This window comes from Rhipicephalus sanguineus, chromosome 1, assembly GCF_013339695.2.
Source record: "Rhipicephalus sanguineus isolate Rsan-2018 chromosome 1, BIME_Rsan_1.4, whole genome shotgun sequence".
Lineage (NCBI taxonomy): Eukaryota > Metazoa > Arthropoda > Arachnida > Ixodida > Ixodidae > Rhipicephalus > Rhipicephalus sanguineus.
Window position 1 is genome coordinate 14,744,318 of NC_051176.1, and position 27,512 is coordinate 14,771,829.

At 45.3% G+C, this 27,512-nt stretch overlaps 1 protein-coding gene and 1 long non-coding RNA gene across 2 annotated transcripts in view; one reads left to right on the plus strand and one right to left on the minus strand.

Moving 5' to 3' along the window:
- Positions 1-243: 243 nt before the first annotated feature.
- LOC119389531 (cysteine/serine-rich nuclear protein 3) overlaps positions 244-27,512 on the minus strand; it is a 382,433-nt gene continuing 355,164 nt past the window's right edge. The window contains exon 5 of the mRNA XM_037656849.2: positions 244-5,652. Within this exon, the coding sequence (XP_037512777.1) occupies positions 5,047-5,652 (606 nt within the window). The 3' untranslated portion in view covers positions 244-5,046. The remainder of the gene's footprint in view (positions 5,653-27,512) is intronic.
- On the plus strand, positions 5,619-25,668 carry LOC125757712 (uncharacterized). Its single transcript, XR_007415457.1, has 4 exons — positions 5,619-5,660; positions 21,897-21,928; positions 24,993-25,139; positions 25,242-25,668. It is a non-coding gene; the product is annotated as an uncharacterized LOC125757712 (long non-coding RNA).

Consider the following 27,512-nt stretch of genomic DNA (forward strand, 5'->3'; position numbering starts at 1 on the left):
TTTGATACCTGTATATTTGCGTTCACTCTCCACACGTTGGTGGTGCCGTGGGTAAGTAATAAATAGAAAGAGCCCATTGAACGATGACTCCATACACATTACAATGCGATATCAACACAATGTAAAGAACAAATAATGTGAAGTGCATTAGAAGAAGAGATCTAGTCGACCAATACATCTCTTCTATTTGAAAGCTCGATTGTCAAAGCTTTCTTTATGTTATGCAGCAACACACCAGTGCAGAACTCTTCATTCAGCAATTTTTAATGCAATGAAATATACAGAAGCAGCGCCACTGCACTTGGGACATTGTATTGGATCAGCCTGCAGAAATATTGAAAATAATCAATCTCGAAGTCCTTCAGAGACATTTTCTGGGGAAAAAAAAGGGAAACCACACAAGAATGAGTAGTCCATACCAACGTTGGGACCTTTTGTGAGCACAAGGAAGTTATTGGTCAAAAGGCTTTCAACCAGTGGTTCTGTGCCCTGGGAACTAAGTGTAACACAAAGGGCCCTATCATCACAGATTTGCTTTCCACTCAAGTCATGAAACAGCTTTCCACGTGGCAGAATAGAAAAGAGAGATGATGAGCAGAATGGTGAACACAAAGCGGGGGAAAATGATTAAAAGAAGGCAAGCATGGGCCATTTGACCAAGTGCTGCCAACCCTACTGTTCCCTTAAACTTGGGAATTCCAACCTTTTTGTTAAACCTTGTTAGTCAAACCTTGTAAACACACTGAAGCTCTTAACAAATGCCCAGTCTGTTGAAAAATCAGGATAATGACAGGCACTTGTTGCCCTTTCAGTCCAGTTGTTTTGTTATGGTGCCCTGTTACACTGAAGTATATGAACTGATACCAAATCGCCCAAGTTTCCATCTTATTGAGCTGCAAATTCATGCTAAAAATGCATTCTCTCTTTTTCTTTTTGAAGAAAAAATTTAATAAGAAAACACCGAATCGAAATGCCAATCCTGAGTTAACATTCACTTTGGTAAGAACCTGAGTTTAAGCGTTCCAAGCAATGGCCTGCTGGATTGAATGGCATCACCTTGAGTGAATATGTTTGGCACCTCTACGCACATGGCAGAGTTTATGGCATGTTTATGGGGACGTTTAGTTCCTGTGTCTCCCAATATACACTTTACCTAAGGTATGTTACAAAGGCTAATGGATGGACATTGTGCCCTTAGAATGAAAGGCTTCATTGAATTATCACTTGCATACAAAACAAGGACCACAAACAGCAACAATGAAGCAACTTTATATTAATATATGCCTTGAACCTAGTGTAATGTAGGTCAGAAAATGGATGTTGATAAACTGTAACGAATGGCAAGCCAGGTCAAGGCAATGCATTACCGCGATCACTGTGCATAAGCGTTTCTTTCGAATGCCAAATCCTCAAGTATCAAAAGGCTAAAAATATGCAAAGTGTAAATCAACTTTTAAAATACAGTATTAACAATTCAGGGGGGATGGTGCTGCTCAAGTGCAGAACCACACCCTATTAAGGTAGTGTTCTCTGCAAAAATGTACTGATTTGTTCAGGTGTGCCTATCTGATTTGTGCTGTACTGCCTCAGCGTTTTCGCCATAAGCCTCGTTTACCTTTCTGCCTCTACCGCTCTGATTCTTCACACTGTACAGTGAGAATCAACATATCTCTGAACAATTAGGGCTCAACGTGCCAAAATAGTATGACAGCAGCAATGCAGAGAATTTACTTCAGGTTGCCCATAATTCCTCATTTTAACAGGTTCTTGCATTGTTAACCCATATATGCCCATACTCGGAAAAATTGAGCAAATAAAGACTTTTATTCACGAATAGGGGATTTGTTCCCTCAACAAAACGTACAAAATATTTATTTACTGTCAGGTAAGTGCAACAAAGTTTTGCAGCGCTTTTTGCACCGAGTTTTTTTCTCGTGGCACTGAGCTCAAGTTGTGTATTTGCAATTACGGGCAATAGTATGGCCCCTGCTAACAAACTACTTTTAGCGCAAATGGTGAAATGGCAGGATTACTGCAATAATTTGAAAAAAACGAAAGTGTCATAACTTTGGCTATCCAGGGCCTTTCTCGTACAGAGTGCTCAGATGAAGTAGTCTGTACGTGGTAATACTAAGGGCAAACAATCTGAAGGCTATAGCACATGTTTGGGCAGACTTCCTTTGATATCAATGGTCTTCACCTAAGGAAGTAGCGATGTTAGGGCACATCAAAGAAGCATGTAGGACACTGGGCATATATGGGTTAATTTTAAAATTTTCATTAAATCTAATATATGTTTTAATGTGGATGCCTTTCGAAATAAGCATCAAAGAAGCTTCTAGATTTAAGAACTCAGGTGGAATCATGGGTTGGCAGCACTCATCTGAAATATGCACAACATTAGGGCAAGCTAAGGTGGTGGCTAGTTGGCTATGCATTGCTACCGATTGCAGCTCACTACTGAGACACACACAAATGGAACTTCCATGTATTTTCCTGGCATTTTTGTGCACATCTCAGCAGTGCACTGCAATCAGTAATTATGGTAAGCAGCACTGGTTTCCACTGCAAGGGCACTGCCAAACACCAGTCATGTCCTGCTGTGAGGTCTTCCTAACCCCAGGGTGGTGATGTGCCACTGTAGTAATGTCACTAACAAAGTACATGTAACCAAGCACATCGTCAAAACATCACATGCTTTGTGATGGCAAAATTTGGGTAGAAAGGTAGAAACTCATAAAAGATGGCAAAATTATAAAAAAGGCAAGAAGAGAATCCCTTGTCCATGAGCATTAACTGTACATCCCCTGAACTACCATTGATTCTGTGAGTATCCCCCTAAACAAGCGTGCTCTAGTTGCTGCTACACTCACAGCAATAAAGAACTATCAAGAGACATTGCAGTTTTCACAGTACTACCAGGCATTTTTGCCTGATATAATATGACAGGGACACTTGGAATTTAAGCATTCTTGAGCATGAACATACAAAAAAAATAAAGAGTGCCACATCGTCATGGGTAGGGTTTTAAATACCTTTTGTTTTGTTTTCGAGTGAAGCTTTTACAACAAATATGCAGGCATCACCACCACAGTTAGACCTCAGTGATGTCATACAAGACGCACAACTGCACACAAGGCTGAGTGGGTCACATGTGATTTGTCCGCTTGAATTGGTGACCTCCAAAATGCAGGCACAGCAATTGCGCATACTCCTTTTTAACTGTTATCACTGAGACTGAACAAGACCAGTAAACGCATGGCTTTTCGTTTCCTCGCCTGACCTCCGTCAATATATGAGGTGCACCCTCATATGGCGCCAGTAGTAGTCGTCGTTCTCACATGTGCACCTCCTTTGTGTGCTAAGATGTGCATAGCATTAGTAGCAGCCATTAGTAATAGTAGCATTAGCTGCGATTAACACACACATGCAGACTGCATTAATGGCAGAAAACAAAGCTGTACAACACACACCGAGTGCATTACAATGTTACGAGTTTTAACTGCACAGAGTGTAGGCCGCAACATACTCAAGCAGTCTAATCACAGAGCTGTCGCACACTTGACTATTGCAGCAAGCATCAGCTACCTTCGGTGCTTCAACCTATAGTTTTGATCTGCGCAGACTTTCGAACAAAAACAAAAACAAGAACAAATTTAGTGCAAAAGACAGAGTAACTTATCACTAATACTGATAGACAGGTGTAAATTTGCCACAAAGTACAAGATCTAAAAGGGATGCTGTTTTTGGAGACTGACACAACATCGCAGTCCCTGCAGCTTGTCTATCAGCACCTGACATTACAGATAGGATTCATCGCGTTTTCAACTGAACCAAAAACCACAGAAAACAAACCTGCAGGGTCCAAAAAACTTTTTTGTTTTAAACAGCACACAGCTGTACAGAACAAGACACTGTCCGATAAAGATTTACAAACACAGACATTTTCCCAAAAAAACAAGGAAGCAGCCAGTGTGAAGTATTATGTGGCGGCAGCTATTACAATAAAACCAATCTGAAAATATCAACGGTACTTACTCACTCAAAAAAACAAAAGCGACATAGCCTTCTTTCAAATTATTAAAAGTAAAGCATCCCAGTTCTTCAGGAAACAAAATATTGAGAACTTCCAACTCTAGCAATATATTTTTGCCGCTATCTGCGATTATTCAGATTTTTCATGCATGAACTTACACGCACCGTTAGCATTTGTGGCAGGCACGAAAGAAACCAGCGATCGCAAAAATTTGCACTGGCCCTTTCCTGAACTAAGAAGAACTCAAAGGCAAGTTCAGCATACCTCTGTGACAACCACAAACCATTACTTTCATGGCAGACATCAAGACTTGGTTGCGGATCATGCCACCATCACAAACTTCCTGACTTCTGCTACCAAGCAGGTGCCCACTCTGGCTGCACCGCTGGCAGTGCAAGCTCCAAGTGAAACCTCAGGCTAACGACACTCAATGCCATGAATTACTACACCATGCAGAAAACTCTTTTATACAAATTGTTCTTGGTCACTGCATTTGCAGGTGCTCTGGCAAAACCAAGGAAACCAAGAAGGCCACACCATCACTTCCTGTGCCAATGAATAGTGTCAGTCTGACAATGACATTCCATACACTGGGTGGCTTGTGGCCAGCATTTAAGCACTCTACACACCGTTCCTTACACCCTGTATACTCCACAGTGTACGCAGTATAATGTATGCTGTGTACACTCTACAGAAATGCACTCAACATGCAAGTACATGGTGCAGTATACTTGGCATGCAGAAGCTTTCTTATATATTTTATATACATGAAATTCTGCACATCTCCTGGACAAAGAAGAGCAAGCTATTGACTGACTGCTGCCAAAGGCAGATGCGATTCCTAGACCATAAAAATGTAGCCGTGGAAAGCCATAGAAACAAAAACAGTGTGGAAAACAAAAAGAAGGGTCTATGGGCATGCCTGAGGAAAATGGGCACTAGATGTGAATCACATGGCAAGTCCAGCACACCCAGTTGTTGAAAATTTGACATTCACACACACGTGGCTTTCACAAGGTGGCCACTTCGCCCAGTGACGCCTTGATTATCTCGCCAAATGTGCTATCCGTCGTGGCCGTTGACGACGACCCTTCACCCTCTTCGGTTGTCGATGTGGCTGCCTGAGACCCTTCTGCCGCCAGCAGTCCGTCGGTGGCACAGTCTCCGCAACCCACAAACACAGGGTCCACAGGTACAACACCACGCAATGCCAGTGCAGGGCTTCCACCTCCCCTGGCCACTGCACAACTGAGGTCTGTGTAGTCCCGGTGTGGAGAGCTGGGCCTGCCATCACCACTGCCGTCCTCCTCTTCCGATGAGTAGTCCGAGTTCTCAGAGTAAGAACTATCATCTTCGTCTTCCTCTTCCGAGCTGTATTGGCACGCTGCAGCCGGAAGGCCGCCTGCTGCTGCGGATGCATTGTAGTAGATCAGCCGATGCGGGTCCACACACTGGAAAGCACCCAGGTTGCCCGCCGCCTGCTGCTTCTCAAATTCCAGTCGCATCAGCGTGTGCAGGAAGTGGGCACGCACTCGCACTGGATTGAACTCGGTACGGCCCGATGTGTTGCCACAGCCCTCCTGGGTGCAGCCACATGGGAATGAAAGCCGGTCCACCTGAGCAGGTAAGAATGTTTCCGTTCGCTGTCGCTACTGATGTGCCATGTGCCACAAGCCAGTGCAAACAGCATTGGTGCATCGTGCAGACCCGGTCAGCAAACAGTCAGCCACTCTAGGCTCTGCTGCTGACCGTAACGTCCCCAAAGCAAAATGTCCCCCCATTCAAAACCAGCTTTCACTGACACTACAGGAGCGCTCCAAACAGCAGTTCCTGTCAAACTCAATTCAGTGCAACATTCAAGAAAAAAAATGCTATTTAAAAGGCAACCTTCAGCAGCCATCTGACACACACCCATTCAGAAACCGCTAGCTTGCATCCTGCTGCACAGCTGTTAGCTTTTTGACTGTGGCAATTAGCAGCTCTCCTAAACACTGCTGTGAAGGTGTGCCAAAAGCTTTTGCACCCAGAGCACTCATGATGAAGCACAGCAGTAGCATGCTGCCGTTAAAGGGGCACTGACACAAAATTTCGCGGCCAAGATAGCCTGCTGGATCGATTCCCGTGTACGTGCGTGTACCATCTGCAAAATATCGACAGCGAATAAAGCTTGGAAGGTATTTTATATGAATTTTGATGTTTGCGAGCGCGATCCAGCATTACAGGCCGCACCTAGTGCATTGACACCCTCGGAGGTGACCCGAGGTGACCCCCCTACTTCCCCTACGTAACCGTTGCAGCCGGTACAAATTATGATGACGTCGTAGCCGCCATTTCTGTTTTGACGGGCTTTCTCGACGAATCGCTCCGACGAAGCGGGTCAAACCTGAAGTGATTCGCCACGTCGAAAATTCCTTCCATACCCGCCGCAAGAAAATCGTCGCCATCAGACGACGATGAGCCCGATGACGACAGACCGCGCGGAAATGCGTCACTGTTCTTTGTGCTCACGTGACCGAGCGTTTCACTCGCTAGGTGGTGATAGTTGCACCCGGCGGCTTGTCGTTTTTGGAGCTCTGTCAAACCGAAACTGAGGCTGTGTCGGTAATGAGGAGCTTGTAATTAATTATCTGTCGCGCGCTGCAGCAAACGATGTGCCGTGTTATGACTAACAGGCCCCCAGCAACACATTGCAGCAAAAAAACGCGGTGAGAAAATTTTTGTGTCAGGACTCCTTTAAAAAAAGTGCATCAAAAGGCCATTCAGAGAAGCTCTTCCATCAACAACCAGTAGCCCCTGAACAAATTGCTGCTGAAGCACTGTACCTTATGAGGAGCGCCATTGGTCATTGGAACGGCAGCACTTCCAATGACGACTGACACTATATGTGGCACAAGGAGCTCTATGGGAGTGTCAATCGTAGGTGGAACAGCCACTTTTCCAATCAGCAGCAGCACACCTGATGGCGCCCATCATCTCGGTAAAAGTTGAACAAGAAAAAAAAAAAGCTTTCTTTTTTTTTTAAAAACAAGCGTGTGCCGGAAAGCAAACGTAAAGTTCTCTTTTGTCTTGCCCGGCCCAGTTTCGCCCTCCCCATTTGGGCTTTCAATCAGATGCCCCAAGCTACAGTCACTCAAGTACGGGGTGTTACGGCACAAAAGCAACATTGCCAGGTGATGTTAGAGAACAGGTAAAATGGTTTTTCAGTGTTTATTGAAATGCCTCTAAAACTCTAAACATCTTCTCAGAGATCTTCTCTTATTAATAAATAAGAATGTTGAGGTGTTAGTGTTTTGTACAATTTGTGAAAATAATTCTGCCTTTTTCTCATCGAAAGCTGGGCATGTGGTTGAATGTAAAAGGTTCTTTGCATTGTTCGCAGTCGAGTAGGTTGTATCCAAATAAGAACAAAAAGGCGGTCGTGGCCACCATTCCCAATTTTGATTGAATTTACTATGGATACAGATTTTCGACCCAGGACAATAGTTCTGAGATTATTCTTCCGAAAAAAAATTGTATGGGCAAACTAAATGCATATAATTTTCAGCCATCGAAAACACAATTTCTGACTTCGGAGTGCACTTAATGAAAAAAGGTTCACTTCTTGATCACAATATTATTTTCCCAACAGAAAAGAATGCAACCCTGTGTGTATCTTATTTCACTTAGCTGAGGATGGAATTTTGAAAAAAAGAATCAAAGACATGGTGAACGACCTAAAATACCTGTGATTGAGTAATTTACTGCTGCAGACAGGTTATACTGAGGATAATAAAACTCAGTAGATATTAACACTGGTATTTGTGCTTTCTTTTGAAATAGCTTTCGTGGTTTTTCCACACACTGTGCTGAAACATATATGGTCTCCCAAAAACGTACTAGTACGAAAATAGTTTTCAAAAACAGACCGTTCATACTTTTTAAAAAAATTTCTCTCACTATGGTGCAGAACGTTATCTACCACGGTGTTAGAAGTACAGGTGGAACGATACAGCACCGCCGCCATGCGCTCGCTGCGTCGAACTTCGGTTCCTCCGCGCCGTCACGCCGCGAGATGGCAGGAGCAGTCACGTGGCTCACAGCGGCGCGCGCCGGCCTCTGTTCCGCCTTAGACAAAGCAGTTGTCACCACGTTGCTTTCTTGTTTAATTTTTTGTGCGATGGCAGGTCATGCCATTCGAGTGAGAAGGCCGTGAAATGGGCAAAAAGTGTTTTGTGCCGCGGTGCAACTCTCGGTACAAGACCTGCACTGAAAAAGTGTCAATTTTTGCTGCACCCCGAGATGCGGAACGCCTAAAGGTTTGGCGCCATACGATTCCGTGCAAGGACCGCGTGCTGCCGTCGACTGATTACATGTGCGAGAAGCACTTCGAGCCAAGGTACATAACGAAGACGTCGGAAGCAGTGTACAAAGGGCACGTTCTTGTGAGCACACCACGAAAGGCGGCTCTGGCGAATGACGCCGTGCCGACGAAGTTTCCCGACTGCCCTGCTCACTTGACAAAGACAGAGAAAAAAAAAAGGTGCCTGCGGACCATTCGCATTCTCCTGCCATCAAACGGCGCAGCTCTGAGACTGGAAAATGCAACCAGCTTCGAAGAACTTCCACCAACAGAGGCCTCGCAAGAGTGCGACGTCGCCAGCGAGATGAATCAAAGAAGCTGCGTGGGATCTGATGCCACAGTACTCGACACAACGCCAGTCACTGTCACCCACAAGTCTCATCGAGGAAGTTTTTGAGAATGCCAATAGTGTGCCCCTCCCGACGACGGCGTGGGCTTGCCACAAGGCTGTCACTCCACAAATTTCAGCAACGTGGTGTTAATTACCATCACTGACGTCGTAGAGTACACGGGTCTCTAGCATGTCGCCTCCATCAAAATGCGACCGCCGCGGCTGGGATCGAACTAGGGAACTTCATAATGGTGTAATAGTAGCGCAAAAAAAAAAAAGACGAAGACAAGAAAGTGAACACCACAAGCGCTTACTCACAACTGAAAGCTTTATTGCTTGAACAGAAAATATATCTAAACTTGACGCTCGACTAATTCCCGCGCATGCGCATCATGGGCAGGGCAAAAGGCAAAAACCAGAACAAAAACACACCGCCTTCAACCCTCCGCCCCCCAACAGGCTACCCCTTTCCTTGAGTAGCATCACTTCCCTCTCCGATATGGCTAAAGAAGGATGACTAACGCATGTAAATGCCCTCGTGATAATATAAAAAGCTTCAGCAAGTTCTCGTGTCGTGCGATCGTGGTGTTTAAACAAGATCTCCGTCGCGGGGAATTGCGCTTCGCACCAGCACTCAGCGCAGTGCATGGCCAAGTGCATTAAGGGTCTCCCCTGCAAGGAAGACTGATGCTCTCTTAGGCGTATGTTCAAACATCGGCCTGTCTGGCCGACGTAGACACGACCACACGACAGAGGGATGCAATGGACGACGTTGGCCCTGCACGACACAAACCTAACTTTGTGGTTAATAGAGCAACCGCGCGTCCCAACGTTGTCAAGCCTGTTGCCGACCATTGAACATAGTTTGCCTAGCTTGTTACTAGCAGAGAAAACCACCTTCAGCCCAAATCGCTGGGCTGTCTTCTTAAGCCGATGTGAGAGCGCGTGTACGTATGGCATAACAGCCACTTTATCATTTCGATCCGTGTTCTGGCTGCGTGCATCGATACCTTTTATCTGTTTGACGAGGTGCTGGCAGGTGATTTGTAACTTATAACGATCCCAGATATAACGATCTATCGGTTATAACGACCATATTTAGATGCACTTACGATTTTCCTATGCTACCCATTGAAATTGCGTCCACATATAGCGAACATTTTTCAAAGCCTCCTACTTTTACAACGAACACTTCAGACACGGTCGCGGTAAAAATAAGGCGTATACGAAGCGAAAAAAAGTTAAGTAGGCCTTCTAAAGCATGAGAGGCGCGCGCTCGCGCGAACCCCGGTCCAGTTTACTCGTAACGAAGATACCCGAGATCGGCGAGCACCGCACGCGCTGCTTCCGGACGCTACGAGCGAGGTCGCTCGCTTTCCGGTCGTTTCTTCAGTGGCAGAATGGCAGTGGGGAATAAAAAAAAAAAAGAAAGAAAGAAATAGTAGGCAGCATGAAGCCTTGCAGTCAGCTTTCGCACGGCAACCTTTCCTGGCGCCGTTCTCTGCAGCTACGACCGCCTACGATGAACCTATGCCTTGGATCGCAAGAATCCATAAAATGCAATAAGCGATGACCGCGATAACTTTTCAGCGCTTAAATGTTCACTGCGTCGACGTCACGATGTGCCGCAAAATGTCTTTCATCTTTTCGGTAATGGCAGAGAGCGGCCGATCAATGATTACGACTTCCGCGCGATTGCGGCGATTCCTTCACGGATAAGCATCAGAAGAGAGCGAAGGCGATGTGGCGACCGGCGATGAACGTGCCATTATGATTTATCGCCGACAACCTAATCACAGTCATCTGCGGCTATCGGCTCGGCTGCACGTGTGGCGTAAACTGTTCGGGGTGACGGCGGTACAAGCAGTACAAGCGCGCGATGCCATTGCCGTTCGAAAGTTCGCTTCCGCCGCGCCGTGCGAGATAAAGTGCGCGTCGCTTCGTGTAAACGAAACTAGCTCGCTGGTGTTGAGCGACACAGGAACCGAGAAACGTTGATGCACTTACAGCGAGCGTATACAGCGTGTTTTATTAGGCGGCAACCCAAGCGCGCCGCACCTGTCGTGCAGGGCCGTCAGAGCATCGCGGAGACGTAGAGTGCGCGTTGCTTGCAAAATGCTTATCTTCGCCACGTTGAACGAACCGGCCGCTCGTCGCACCCGTGTACGCTCCGAAGTGAAGCGGGCACAAAGTGCGCACAAATGCGCGTACAAATGCAAGCGGCCCGGCAGTGATGGCGTGAGCCGAGTAGGCGACGCGCTGCACGCAACTAGCCAGGGATGATCGGCTCCACGTAGCGGTACCGCGGTTCAATGAAACGTTGTCGCTTCACTGCAAAGGCAGTTTAATTCACTCGTGCACGCAGCGGGCCTCGCTTCACAACGCGAAAAGGCCTAACTTCTCACCGGAGGAGTTGTTAGCACTTTTCAATAAAAATGCGCAGAAAAAAAAGCGGCTTGGTCGCTAAATGCATGTTTTTGAGGGCGAGTCCATTTACAACGAACTACTGATATAACGACCAGTTTTCGCGGCACTTTCGAGTTCGTTATAAACGGGTTCGACTGTATTACCGATATAGGAAAGGCCGCGTTCTTTAGACGATCCACCTGCTCCTGAAAGCTGTGATGAGCGAAATGCGCACACGATCTGCTGACAGCGGATTTCAGACACGACATAGCAATGCCGTCCTTCACCAGCCTAGAGGGGAAGGAACGGTAGCTCAAGAGCGGTTTTGTAGACCGGGGTGCATACATCCAGCAGACGCGCTGTGAAGAAAAATGCAGTGATAGGTCGAGGAATTGTAAGATGCTGCCAACTGGCACCTCACATGTGAAGTTCAATCCACCGCCCCTGTCGTTAAAAGCTCGGAGTACCACATCCGCATATGATTTGATATGTGCACTTCTCGTCAAAACCAAAAAATCGTCGACATACCGAAAAACTTTTATGGCTATGCCCTGCAAATCAATCTGCAAGTCCCTGTCAACCTTGCTCAAAGATATGTTGCTAAGCACGGGGGCAACTCGTGACCCTATGCACACACCCGTCTTTTGCACGGACCTTATCCTTAAAACCCACCACAGTGGTACTTAGGTAGAAGCTTAACAACTCCAAAAAGGCCTCTACCGTGGTTCCACAGGTATTCCTGAATTCCACTTCATCGTTATCGTCCACAATGCATTCCTTCACGCGTTGCATCAATGAGTCATGTGGAACGGAGTAGAAAAGATCCTCTACGTCAATGCTGATAGCCGTACACGCGGAACACTCAACGGTAGACAAAAATTGAACTACTTCCTCGGAGTTGCGTACAAAAAACGGATCACAGATGGACAAGGAATCTAAGTGTTTCTGCAAAAAGCCTGAAACTGCTAGTTGCCATGTGCCACGCTCAGAAGCGATAGAGCGAAAGGGGATTCCTGGTTTGTGCGTTTTAGCTGCGAAAAATAACGTCAACGTCAGCTGCGTAGACCGTTTTATAGCTGCGGCCAAACTTTCCAAATTGAGCTCTCTGCACACGTCAAGTGCTCGTTTTTTGGCGTTCTTTGCTGTCACCTCAGCCTCTTTGAAGTTCTTTGCCACTGCTGCCCACGCTTTCTCAGCGAACGCGGACTCTTCCAGGACCACGAAGTGGCCTTCCTTGTCTGACACGAGTAACCGTGCTCCCTTTGCAGCCAAAGCTGAGGATATTGAGCTTAAGGAGCCCCCCCCCCTCCCGCTCACCGCTCCGGGCCTAGCAACGACATCAATGCACTCTGAAACAAAGTGATCCCTTCGTTCCTTCATATTAGCATGAGGGCATCTACGTGCGTTAGTCATCCTTCTTTAGTCATATCGGAGAGGGAAGTGATGCTACTCAATGAAAGGGGGTAGCCTGTTGGGGGGCGGAGGGTTGAAGGCGGTGTGTTTTTGTTCTGGTTTTTGCCTTTTGCCCTGCCCATATGATGCACATGCGCGGAAATTAGTCGAGCGTCAAGTTTAGATATATTTTCTGTTCAAGCAATAAAGCTTTCAGTTGTGAGTAAGCGCTTGTGGTGTTCACTTTCTTGTCTTCGTCTTTTTTTTACGCTACTATTACACCATTATGAATCAGTACCAACTAGCTCGCCTTTCCGTTTTGCTAGGAAACTTCGGTCAGCAGCCGAGTACCGTAAACGGTGTACCATTGTGGTTGGCTGGCTACGCTCATCAAGACTCCACACACCGCAATCAACGTGTTCCTTGAAAGTCTTCGGGTGGCTATGCAAGACATAAACAGTGAAAAATGTCCCTCAGTTGGCAACAGAGAAGAATCGGGAACACATATCAACCAATCTTAATGTCTCCCCTTCTCGCAGTGCCAAACCAGGATGCTTCTTCATGTCGTTCGTCGGTGCCTCAAACTTAGCTGCTGGCATTCGCTAAAATTCAGTATTTTATGTGTGACCAGCTAAAAAGACGTATTCGTCACACATTTTTTTTTTATCCGCGATCAACGACCGCAAATTACTTCAAATATTCACGATAGCAAAGACAGTATGCATTTTCTGTTGTAAACTATATAAACTATACTTCTACAAATAGAACTAATTTCTGTCATATTTCAGCGTGACGTCACTGTCATATGTTTAAATGCACGATTTCACATGTCCGAATGAGGAAAGCATCATCCTATTGCGAACCCTCGAGGTGGCAAATTCAACAGATAACGGCTGTATCGACAAAATTTCGATTTATTCGCAGCTTTTATTTATTCATTTATTTTTGCGCTCGTTATAGCACGAATGCACAGATTTTTATTCATTTCGAGGGGCGTTCGCGGCTCCGAAGCGACCATGCCTGATACCGCTCATAAGCCACCACTAGTGTAGCGCCATCTAGGGCCCTGTGCACAAAACGTCACAAACCGCGGACAGAAGTTCGCCGCTTCCGGAGGCGCCGTCGGTCCATCTATAATACTTCTAACACCGTGTTATCTACCATTCTGTGTGGAAAAATGCATCATTTGAGTTCCTAATGAGTTATAATGCATCACCATATGCGTGCGCACAGGGGGGGGGGGGGGTGGCCACCCCCCCAGTAACCTAAGAGGGGGGGGGGGCGCAAAATCTGCGCCATACATCGAGTCCACTAGTCACCTAAGAGGGGGGGAGGTGCACTGCGATGAACCTTCGCCCCCCCCCCCCTGATCGGGAACCTGCGCACGCCTATGTGCATCAAATATGACGAACTCTGTCTAGCGGCCACAACGCAACACAGCTACAGTAAACTCTCACTTGTACGAACGTCGGTTTAACGAATATTTCAGAATAACGAACTTTTAGAAAATCCCCGGCGATTTTCTTATGCACTCTATGCAAAAATCTTTCAGTTAAACGAATTTCAGAATAGTGAATTTTTCAGTTGAACGAACTTGATCCGCGGACCCAGGCTCATTTTTTAAATCAATTCAACGAAGTTTTGTGCACTGCAGCACTGGCATAGCCGATGCGAGCCGCCACTAAATCGCCCATCCATCGGCGGCAGGTTCAAATCCTGTAACTCTAGTCGAGGCGGTAGAGTATGTTAGAAAGTTGCGAGACTTCGTGTCTCAGCAACAAGCTATGCCAGAGGCAGTGCACAGAAACGTAGACTCTCTGGAAAGCTTTGTCTCTTCTTGCGCTTTAAAGGCCAACTCCGGCGATTTTTCGAGGTCGATGGATCTCAGTGAAAATCGCTGGGTACGTTCCTTTGCACGTTTCCGTCATTTATGTCAAATTACAGGCTTGAGACATGCGCAGATTGTTTGCAAATGATTTTTAGAGATCGTCTGCAAACTCCCTCCTGGCTTCCCACAATTATTGGCAACATTGCGTCTGTGACGTCAGTGTTGGCAAGGCGGCGGAAGTGACGCAGCCGAGGGCACCGCTAACTTCGGCGCTTAGGCCGCTACAGCGAGCGTCTGCTGTGCACAAGGCGACAGACAGCGTTGGTTTGGCCGGCGCTTCGCTGGTCGTCCCGGCTGCCACAGTTTTCGCACTCCGCGCCGGTGTGACCGGCATGCCTTGCACGACTTCCGGTTCGTTCGTAACAACGTCTACGTCATACGTAGACAGTACACTCGGTTGGGTTTCGGTTTCGGTGTTGCGCTTTTTTGCTTATTTAAAATTATTCTCCAATTTGCCGAGTATTTCTGCTATCGGGCCCGTAACAGTAACCTCTCAGGAACATAAAAGCACCATTACTTTGACATGGCCAAAAAATCGCCGGAGTTGGCCTTTAAGGGCACCAGTCCAAATGAAAATTGCAGATTTATTTTCAAAATAAATTGCATTTCACACTTTTGACTCTAATGTCTGTTGTGCCCAATGCTGTTCCATATTCTAGTGAATATTCAGTTTAGTGAACTTTCAGTTAAGTGAACTATTTCCTTGGGTCCCTTGGAGTTCACTCAATTGAGAGTTCACTGTATTGTGCTAAACATTGGATGCAGGTTGTTCATAAAAATAATCGTATTCCATATAGCCACAAAAAAGCTGTTGAAAAAGAACAAGTTCACAGCCAGGTTGCAGGGTGTCACGAGCTTTGTCTGTGATCTGCTGCTTAGCAAAAACAAAATAAAAGATAATCCGAAGGTGCTCACATTACTTTGATACTAATCAAAGTGAACTTGATACTAATCTATCACCACGTGTTGCCATGGGCGAATTTTTATCCTTCGGTGCATCAGTTTTTGCGTATATGTGCTCTTGAAATTATATCTTGTTAGTCTGCGTGTCCCGTCGCCTAGCGCTTCTCCATGTTAAGTGTGAAATGTACCAACCTGCTCGACGCTTGCACACTACCTTTCCTTTTGTTGCACACTAGGCATACAAATTTGGCACACTAGTTTCCCATGTTTTTCGGCTGATACGAATATCTTTCCCCACCCTGCAAAACTTGTATAATCGAAATTCTGCTGTACCTCGTTATATCCATTATTTCATTAAAATAAGGCTTTGGTGTATTTTCAACCATTTATAGAGTGAACCTGTGCTCGGAAAACAAAGCACTTATAAAACAATATTATCGGCAAGCTTGGTCTTTGACTGGTGACAATCTGATGTACACATCTAACACGTTGGCCTTTTATATGCAAGTCACAGTGGTCCCCTGTGCTCCAGAATGTACTCCACTGTTCGTGTAGTGCACATAACCTGGTTGGGGCAATCAAAAACATTTGAGAACATTCCAAAACATTCCGGCAAGGCTTGCATTGAGCGATAACACATGTAATGGTATTAGTCAGTGACACCCGGTCACATCAAAATCGAAAAACATGTACATGAGTTAATGTGTTGCAATGTCTTCAACAAAAGTTCTCTAGCAAGTGCGCACTGGTGTGTCAATTCTAATTTTCTTTGTGATGTTGATACATGATAGTGTTTTCTGGCGCAAGGGCCAAGTGTGGCCAAAGCGCAGCATGACAATGATTTTTATGACGACGGTGACCTGCGATACACAAGGAGAAATGTAATTTGGCTGTATAGAGGCCTAAAATACATCTACACAGGAGTGCACAAAATACATATACAGGGAAACCTCGTTAATACGTACCTGCCGGCAATGCGGCATAACTACGCAATAAGCGGTAGTACGCATTAACTACCAAGTACAAATGGGCATATCCCGATGTGCGCCATTGCCGCCAACAAAGAAATAAATACAGTGCCACAGCAAATAATGCCTAAAGTACTCACCCCAGTGCAGTGATGGAAGCGACAGTTTGCTTTTTGGAACAGATTATGGAGCAGAAAAAATGCTGCTTTGGAACAGCCATAAGTTTTTGGAGCGGAAAAAAAATGCTAGTTTGGAGCAGCTATAGGTGTCTTTGGAGCAAATGGCAAAATATTCCAAATGACTCATGGAGTTTAAAGCATCATTTAAGCATCTCATAAATATTAATATTTATCATTAAACATATTGCACATAGAATAACTACTGCTAATTGCAAGAAACATAATTAAGCAGATGGATGGTCACTGAACACTACGGAAGATGAGCTATATGCTTAAAATATCAGTACTTGTGGCAGAACTTATATAAAAGCGATAAAGCTGAGCACCACATTATAAAAGTGACCACAATCACATATAACCATCATCAAAGACACAATATTATTGAGAACTAACAGACAATAACGCCAAGGAAAGTACAGGGGGTGTTATCTGTAGTATTTAGAATATAAATGTGAAGAAAGTGAAGTGGACGAAAAGATGACTTGCCGCCGGCAGGGACCGAACCTGCGACCTTCGAATAACGCGTCCGATGCTCTACCACTGAGCTACGGCGGCGGTCATCCTCCCGTCCACTTTCTGGGGTATATATGTTGATTTAAACCTAGGAGTGTTAGTCAGTGCCAATCGCAGCCATGGCGGCGAGTGTGGAACACTCTTTTTTTTGCCTGTTGGCGTCACGTAGCACGTGATCTTTTTACGATTTGGCAGCTGACCAATAATCCCTCGCATACTACCTGAAGGCATTAAGTCTGCCAGGACGAGACCCTCGCTATGAATGAAGGAAAGCAGATGATTTTTCAAGGGCTCGTTTCTCTTTATTAGACACAATATTATTGAGAACTAACAGACAATAACGCCAAGGAAAGTACAGGGGGTGTTATCTGTAGTATTTAGAATATAAATGTGAAGAAAGTGAAGTGGACGAAAAGATGACTTGCCGCCGGCAGGGACCGGCGGCAAGTCATCTTTTCGTCCACTTCACTTTCTTCACATTTATATTCTAAATACTACAGATAACACCCCCTGTACTTTCCTTGGCGTTATTGTCTGTTAGTTCTCAATAATATTGTGTCTAATAAAGAGAAACGAGCCCTTGAAAAATCATCATCAAAGACGCAGTTTATAAATGGTACAAAATCAAAGCAAGCTGTTACATTCATAATAGCCTGCACTGAAAATTAAAAACAACTAAATGAGCTAGCTATACACTTACAATGCCAGTTCTTGTGGCATAAATGAGATCAAAGCTGATAAAGCAATAAATGTAAGTGACACATCACATTTGTAAGAGCAGCAGTTATTAATCAGTATGATATTGAACTATTTTCACACACATTTCACCAAAGTAGTCTGCTTGTCAGGTACAAAGTATACAGATGAAAAGTATGACCATGAACTATGGCTGTAAGATGTGTACAAAGCTGATCATAAGGCAACAATGAATTCATGTTTACCTGGCAGTAATGCCTCATTAAAACCCTTGAGCCCAAGGGCGGAGAGGTAAGTGGAGTCTTCTTTAGTGATTACTGCGGAAACAACCTCTGCTAAGAGGTCGTGCTGCGGTTCGCCTGGATATATGCCATTAAAATGACTCACTTCCTTGAAAAGTACCACTGATTCACATCTGCCAATAACCATGGAAGGATGTAGTGGCTGTCAATAATGGTAATAAAAAATGCTTTTTTCTACCAGCTTCCAGATGAGGGCATTGCAGCAGGATGTGAGTGGCTCGCCACATTTATGATAGATCCTTGGGTCACCACCAGACAGAAGGCTTGTGTGTGTTTGTCCTGTCCCGATTCTGCGCAGTGTTACACCAGGTTCTTGATACCGGTGGCCTTGATGCAGGTTCAGAACGTGTAGCATATGACATGTTTCTGTCGGTACTTAAAGGGGCCCTCCAACACTCCATTTTTTACTCATGAGTTGCATAGACTGAAGTACGGACAGGTTAGTGCAGCAAGAACGGCAGCGATAGCGGCACGCAGTTCAAAGTTGTTCAATCTAGAAAATTCAAAATACAAGAAAAAAATGCCTACTCCCCACTTGATTTTCGCGGGGTCACATAACCGCATTTCACTCGCTGTGTGACCTTTCAGAGAGCCCCAATGAAATGAGCTGAAAGCTCCTACGTAGGGGAAGCTTGCACACCACTGTTGCTAGTCCTTTCCAACGTATTCTTGACGTCGTTGCCATAGTAACAAATGTGGTGCCTGACGCCCGACTTGTCGGAACATGAGCGGGCGCTACTGCTTCGAAACCAGGCTGGCAAGGCTTTGTCTGCTGTTCCTTACAACAACATTCCATGTCATTCCCTCCTCTCATTCTGAGAAGGGAATTTGTGGAGCGGCAAGGGCAGTGAAACACGATGGCCCTACGCGGTTGTTCGGTGAGCAGCCCGACGAATTACAAGGTCATTCAACGAAGAGGATTACTTGCACCGCTTCAACAACAATCAAGAGCCTACCGCACGTGCGGAAAGAAGCAGCTCGCAAACGTACAGACGCAAAAAGAGGGAAGAGAGAGAGAAGGGTTTCGTGTGGACATCCATCTGGTGCAGGCAAAGAAACCAGAGGCGAAATGGCAGCCAGCGCCTCTGTTGTGCTTTGTGGTTGTAGTGATCTTTTTTGTTGCAACGGCGTTTTATTTGGAGTTCACTGAAAAAGCACAGAAAAGAAAAACGAAACCCAATAGTAATCTCAACTCTGATGTCACGCCATGATCATTTCTAACGTTACATTTATCCAATCATAGGCTGGCGCACATAGTCGTCTCTACCCGCAATAGTTCTGTTGAGCGCCATTACACGCTGATGCAGTCAGCTGCAATGTAGCAACTTTATTGCATGATTAAAATACTAAATGATTTGATATCGGTGCTTAGACCTATGCTAAAATTATCCCCAGCCATCAGTCTATGCGACCCGCAAGTAAAAAATGGGGGACTGAATAGTGATGGAGGGCCCCTTTAATTTTCGTTACCACGCCTATCCAAATCGATCACCGGTGATCGATGCTTTGAATCGTCGATTTTGGCGTGTTGAATTTGTTTCTCATGCACCTTGCACCTCCTAGTTAGTCCAGCCACTGAACTTTCAGAATCAGTTTGGATTTGCCCGATTTGGCAACATAGTGATTTTTGACAGACCTTTGCACGAAGCAATGTGTGTGCGTTGTTGGGAAAATGCGCTTGGCTGACGAACTTGAGAGAAATGCGTGCTGCTCGGGGTTATGCTTCAGTGACATCAAAGTTCTGTAATCAAAAGAACTTCTGCAAGTCAAATATCAAATTATGGTGTCAGCTTCGCAATCTGACAGAGTTGAGCGGTAATAACTGCCTGAAATTTATGTCAGCTATTCACTAGAGAGCTGTTGTTTGGAGTCGAGGAATATTTATTCTACCAAAATTTGTTTCTGAAGGTCCGCCACATGTACGTGTGGACATGGCCTTTTCAGCCAATTTTCAGCAGCTTCGGTTTCGCTTCTATTGTTATATCAGATACAGGGCCGCATCCTGTGTCGCTAGTCGCTCCTATAGCGGCGGCGTCATGCGCGCATAGGTGCGCACCTGCGCCGCTCGAAACTATCTCGCAACTGCACGTGAATTTAGTTACGACCAGCTTTGAGTCCAAAGATGACAGCACCTGAGCTTCAAGCTCTGATGGCGACGATGTTTTTGCGTCAGCCGGGGATATCCGCAGGCGTTCAGGAGTTGGTTTCATTTACGGCCTCAAGTAGTCTCCTCCGCCGCGCGTGCTTAGCTGCTGACCTTTGTGCACAATCTTAGAGCTACTCTGGTTACGTGCGAGCTCCACACGTTGCTGGAACGCCATGTGCTGACGCCGGCTGCAAAGCTTCTCCTCACGACAAGAAGGCGCCGGAGCAGACCTCGGCCCCACACTACAGAGCGGCGCGAGACGTTTTAGGACTACGCATGATTTCATTCTTTTTTTTTAAAATAACATCTGCAAAAATATGAATAAATATGCTTGGATGCAAATTTGGAATGCCAACCTATGCGGAGAGCGGTGGCTCATGGAAAGAGGTGACGCCAGACGAACTGGTGAAGTTATTGCACATCTGATTTATATTGGTGTCGTTCACATCGCTGGCATCCACCTATATTGGAACACCAGCAAAAAACAAAAATTTTCTGTGAAAAGTGCTCGAGTGCATCTCGCTCTCACGAAAAACCATGATATGCTTCACCGCATTGCACAAACAGTCAAGCAGTACCTTGATTCAGATGTTTTTGATTATTTTAATTATTTATTTTATTTATAGAATACTGCGGACAAAAAGTCCAAGCAGGGTGAGCATACATGATACACACTAAATAACAGAATGAAACAAGGTTGCAAAGAGTCTTTTACACAATTTTTTTGGACATAAGACGGAGGGTTACGACTTAAAAAAAAAAGAACTTGGTCATAATACAATTCTAAGGAAGTCATGGAAGAATAGTATTTACACAAATGGTCAAGGGCGTTGGGGAAATGCTTCGGTTAGTTTATTCCAATTAGCTATTGTTTGTGGAAAAAAGGAGTACCGAAAAGTGTCAGTCCTTGCGAAGATTGGCGTTAGGGAATGAGGATAGTGGTGCCGAGTGGGTCTGCTTAACAAGGGGGATACGTATGCTGTGGGGTCTAAGGATAGCCTGTGGTTTACTATGTCTGAAAGAAACTGTAGCCGGCTTTTTTTTCTTCGAACTTGCAATAGTTCTATACCATTTGTCGTTAGTAATGCAGTAGGGGAGCCGGTTGACATAAATTTACTATAAATAAATCGTACTGCTTTTCTTTGAATTCTTTCTAAGTTTTGAACGTTAATTTTTGTGTAGGGATCCCAAACTACGGAGGCGTACTCATGTTTTGGCCTAATTAGGGAAAAGTAGGAGAGGAGTTTAACACAAGGCGGGGCAGTCCTGAGCTTGTGGTGGAGAAGACATAATTTACGGAAAGCGGCAGAGCAGATGTTATTTATGTGCAGATTCCAGGATAAGGTACTTGTTAACGTTAGGCCTAAGTATTTATAGGAGGCTACTTTAAGTAAAGGTGCTTCAGCTAAATTGTATGTGTACTCTAATGGGGCTTTTTTGCGCGTTATGGCGAGATACACACATTTATTTGCATTAAGAAGAAACATTGTGTAGAACATTTATTATTTTTTATAGTATTCCTGGGTCGTATATCTTCAAAATACATATTCTGAATTTTCTTTCTTTTGAGTATATTTTTGCATATATAGTGTTTTTTATTGCTCTGTTTATCAGCTCGCAGCGAAATTTTAGACTTTCCAATTTTTACACATTCCATATTTTTTTGCTTTACAACTTATATTTTTTTAGAAAGACCATTTCATGCATAATTTGGTATGCTGCAATGCATGCTGGAGTACTTTTCAAAGTGGCAAAAACTTTCTTCCCGAGACATGAAAAATAACCATTTTCTCGCAGTAACGAAAGAGTTAAGCTGTCTCCTTAGAAATGTTCCTTGTCCATCACAGAAGCAGCCATGGGTGAGTTGGCAGGGTTTACGTGGACTGATGTGGACATTGCCCTCGATGTAACGGTGCATCCAGCATGCGGTGCATATGAGTGAGTGAGAGCTGGACAGGATTTTGGTGCTTTTAAAAAGCTTTTTAAAGCTTTTATGACGCCTAAGGAATCTGCATATACCTGATATTCGTATGTGTTTCACAGCCGCCAATACTGCGTAAGCCTCCGCTGTAAAGATGCTTGTGTTAGGGTGTATTACACGCAATTGTGTATTACACGCGCTGTTCACGTCAATATGGAATACCAACTAGCCCGGTCACACACCTTGCTTGTGTTAGGGTGCCCAACACCGGCATCCAAAAAGGATGGGCTGACCGCTGTGCAAGGCACGCCTGCAGAAGACTTTGATGCATCTGTAAAAAATTCTGGATTTATGCTGTAGTTGGCAGAAGTACATCCGAATATGTGCCACAGGGGCGTGCTTTGTAACACTGAGAAAAGAAGCATCACGCACTGTCACCTACCACTGCCAGGGCAGAAGCTGTGTATCAGTCATTGTTCAAGGAGAGCGACATCCATTTCTGCAGTCAGTTCTCTTACATGAAGTGAATAGGGGAATATTCACTACACGATTTCACTACTGTCAGGGCACTACAGGACAATATTGAAACCGAAGAGAGCTGGCCAAGTCATTCACGGTAGAAGTGCTTCCAGTCACTCTCAGAAAACACATGAAAGCTGAACATCTTCTCAGTAGGGGTGTGCAAATATCAGATTTCGAACTTTGAAGTGAACTCAAACAATGAAAACCAAGTGCGAATGGAATATTTTTTTGAATACAAATAGTACAACTACTGACTTTGGCAAACAAAGAAAATTTCAACAACCAGACATGAAAGAGTAAGTTTGTTGTGCAGCAAATAACAGAGAAAATTTATGCACTGTACAGCGCTACTGATTTACAGTACAACATATGCAATTATTAGATGTCATGAAGGATGGATAGCTGCTTGTTATGTTCTGGGAGCAGTGACATTGTTGTGCATGTCACCATTCCTCCCGACAACGAAAACAGCCGATCACTATACACACTAGTGCTGGTGTGCTAATCTTGTCATCGTAGTTTAATCCTCTAAGCATGCTTTCTTACTTGGGAGGAGTAATGACATCTGATGTTCATTGCAGGTGAACGCAGAATCCTTATTTTACGGTGAAGCTGTGCATGGTAACCAAAATTCCTATGTGCGGCAAGAACTCCTAGCACGCATGTGCCACAGAAATTGGGTTCACTCAAAATGAAGACAGTTCAGGCAAAAACATATGTGCCACAGTAGAATCTCTGATACCGATCTCAAGAGCTATTTGTATCACTCAAAATTTCTTATCACCAAAAACTAGCAAAATCCGTTTTCAAACTATGACATGCACACAAAACATTTATTTCGGTCCAAAGAACACGCATGTGTTTCTGGGACAAACACGAACGGACTTATTTAATAAGCGCAGCTGGCTGCCGCGAACGTGCGCGTGAAAGCTTCGGCTAAGGCCAACTGAAAACTACTCTAAGTGACGATGCTCCATCATAGTGACAGGAACGCCGAAACGTTTCATGCCTTTAAACGACTTTGTTATCTTTAAACTACCAGTGCGTTAGCCGCGCACCTTCAGAGCTGCGTAGTCGCTATCGATGATAGCGTCGATAGGGACCGTGCGCAGCGGTTGCGACGAGTTCCGCTTTCAGTCCATGCGCACTGAACGTACCTTCAGAGCTATAGCTCGCTGCTATCTATGATCGCGTATACCGCAGTTTTGTCCGCAGTGGTTGCAGCAAGTAGCATTGCTTTGATTCGAGCATCGGAGGCGCGTGCTCTTTTGCAGTTTCATCGTCACCATAAATGATCGTGCCGATAGCGACCATGGTTTCGTGCATGGTGGTTGTGGCAAATGGTAGTTTCGTTTTCAATCCACATGCACTGGCTGCACACGTGCCTTCAACACTATAGCTCGTTGCTATCTACGATCGCGTCTACAGTGATATTGTCTGCAGTGATTTGCAGCAAGTAGCATCACTTTGACTCAGTCAGCGTTGGAGGCGGGTGCCCCTTTGCAGTTTCGTCATCGCCATACGTGATCGTGTCAATATCGACCACGGTTTCGTGAACGATGGTTGCGGCAAACGGTTGTTTCGTTTTCTATCCATGTGCACTGGCTGCACACATGCCTTCAAAACTGTTGCTATCTATGATCGTGTCTACCACGGTATTGTCTGCAGAGGTTGCGGCAAGTAGCATCGCTTTGACTCGGTGAGCGTTAGAAGCGTGAGCTCTTTAGCAGTTTCGGCATACATGATCGTGTCGATAGCGACCATGCTTTCGTGCGTGGCAGTTGCGGCAGAAGATAACCACGATTCTGACTGTGTGTGCGCTGGCCGCGTGCATACTTCCGAAGCTTCCAGAGCACACTGCTGAAGGCCGTTGCTCGACAGTTTCGATACCAAAGTTCGTATCACCTGTGGCGACGCGGAAAAGGGTTCAGAACATCCGAATTTTGGCCCATTGGACAGAATGAAATTTCGCCGGGGAATTTTAAGAATTCGTATCAGCCGGATTCGTATCACAGAGTCTACTGAAACTAAGAGTTTTGTCTTCGTTGGAGTGGTCGAGAGAGGCTCGCTGCTCCTTGGGAGCTGCCCGCACCGCTTGATCTGAGGTAGTGTCCACAGCATCAGGCAAAGCAATGGGCGAAGCTATAATGAGCGACATGTACGTCTTGTAGGCTTCGCCTTAAGAGAAGAAGCCTCTGACTCCACCGTGCCAGAGGTGGATGGGACCTCCTTAGTCTCACGTTGCCCTGGCTGCTGCACGACCTTGTAGAGGTCTCTGGTGCGGCCAATTTCGGAGAGGGCAGGGCAGCATTGGCTGCTTCCACCGTGGGGGCGGGTGGCAATTGCCTCGGCACACTGCAGGTGGCATGGGCCTGGGGTCATTGTAGTGCTGCCCTCCATGGCACTACATCGCAAAAGATGTCTCTTTGCGAAAGATGTCTATTCAAAAGATGGTGAGACACGCTATCGTGCTTTGCAGAAACTGAAGAAGAAACGAAAAAACCAGCTTACGGACGTGTACACAAGAAGAGAAGACGACAGACACTCGCTGGAACTGGCAACAGGTTTAATGAAACCATCACACATAACGTTCCCAGGTATGTACCAACAGGCCCAGCAACAGATTCTCCGGCAGAAACTGATGTTTGTTTGGACTTTGAAAGTGAAGATTTCTTTCTCTTTTTTTCCACGTTACACAGGATCTGGAATATGCCGGTTGGCCACCATCACCGTTTGCTCAATGGGCCTCAGCCTCAGCACTGCAGTCATCGGGAGTGCTGCATTGTGCCACACTTCAGAAGCCCTCAGCAGCTTTGCGAAGCATGACCAAACCTTTGGCACTTATTACAGCGTCGTGGGTTTGGGATGTGGTCTCACATGTAATTTCAGGCAGCCCGTTTCTATGGCATCAGGGACAGTGCTAGATGCAAATGTCAATTTTAAGTGTCTGGTTGGTAGTTCTTTGTTTTCTTGCCTAATTTTTATGCGCTGCACTTGTATCCCGTTTTCATCTTTCCCTCCGGCAAGGAGTTCGCCATTAGTCAAATAAATTAGGTCGTTATCTGACATGATACATATGGTGTTCATTGTTTGGTGGGCAGCGACAGTGATGCACTTGTCCCCAAAAGCCATAAGCTTCGTCAATTTCTGGTACTGAGACTTGTCTTTTACTACTAGAAGGTCCCCACTAGCCATCTTGGAGGCTTTGTAGCCACCAGGGCTGGGCAAAGATACTTTGAAGTTGTATCGCGATACAATACAAGATACTCAGGCAAGAAGGATTTGAGATACAGGTACAAGATACCACAACACTGACTGTATCTGATACGATACATTCTAATTGTACCGCAAGATACTTCAATACATTCGCAAATTTGTTATTGTACATCTATATAGTGCAGCACTTAACACCTATGCACAAAAATGTTCGCTTGAAAATTCATTAACCCTTTGAGGGACAATGGGACAGAAACGTCCCACTTTTTGTTTTGACGAAAACGCTGTAGCAGTTAAAAGTAGTCGAACTTGGCGCCAAAGGATTGTGCTGCAATCTATTATCGGGCCCTGATAGTGCTTTTTGCGGCAGTTTCGAAATGGTTTCATAGGTGGTGTTAGGGATATGATCATTTGAAATGTCTTGTTTTGATTACGGTGGTCAGAATTTTCGCTCCCATAGACCAGGATTTACGAAAGTATAGAATGAATGGTAAGATTTTCCTTTTTTGACCTTCTAGATAAATGTTTGCCACATGCTTTGGTATCAATATCTTTGCAATCAGAGTACTCAAAGGCGAGAGATGTTGGTCGATGTCAGCATACTCCAAAAGTTCAGGCACGTTTTGCTAGGCCTAACTCACGCAAACTCCTTGTGTTGAGATATATTTCTTTATCAATTTCAGCGGACTTGCTTTCACGTGATGAGGCACGCGAACTATTCAGCCTGCCCGATGAATCTGAGACAAGTGAGGACGAGGCAGAAAGCAGCAATGAGTTCGTGGCGGAACTCGCGCCACCAGACTCGAGTTTCGACACGAACCTGGGCCATGTAAAGGCAAACGAAAAAAAACGCCAACAAAAAACTGAAAAAAAAAAGAGCCAACCAGAAAACAGTGGAACCTGATGTCGAAGCAGATGCTGTTAAAGAATAAATTGGTGAAGGGTGGGGGTGAAAGTAAACCAAACATTTCGGTCGGGAGTCCGAAATCGTGGGACCCCGAGTTCACCAAAAAGGCAGTGCCACGCGCAGTAGATTGCTTCGTGCTGTATTTCGACGACGAAGTCATCGAGATGATATTAGAGCACACTAACCGTGCTGGTGCGCAAAGGTACACATCGAAGTGGGCTGTGCTCACAAAAGATGAGCTAAAAGCTTATTTTGGGTTGCTTCTGCTGAGGAGCGTGTCACCATGACATCACTTTTACCATTACTGAAGCCGCCATTCGCTTTTTTTCAACTCTGAAGAAATCACCAAAGTGATGTTGTTCAAGCGTTTCCAGTACATTACGAACTCCCTTCATGTAAACGACCACAGCAAAGAAAATAAGAAAGGGGAGATGGTTACGATAGGCTTGCCAAACTGCATCCCCTCATCAATAAGCTCAACAGGAGCTTCCAGGAGGAGTACTTGCCATCATCCCATCAGGCCATTGATGAAAGCATGATTGCTTTCAAAGGAAGATCTAGCACGAAGCATTACCTTCCAATGAAGCCCATAAAGCGTAGATATAAAGTTTGGCACAGGGCAGGCTCAAAGACAGGCTATTTGCTCCAATTTGAGGTACATGAAGGAAAAAATGCATCACAACCAGCAAACCAAAGCCTTGGAGAGCATGTCATGCTTTCCCTGTCAGAGAACGTAATGCCTGGAACGTAGCTGTTCTTTGACAATTACTTTACGTGCACCAGGCTGATGGAAACTCTCGCCGAGAGGAGCATCCTTGCTGCAGGTACTGTCCGCACGAACAGAAAG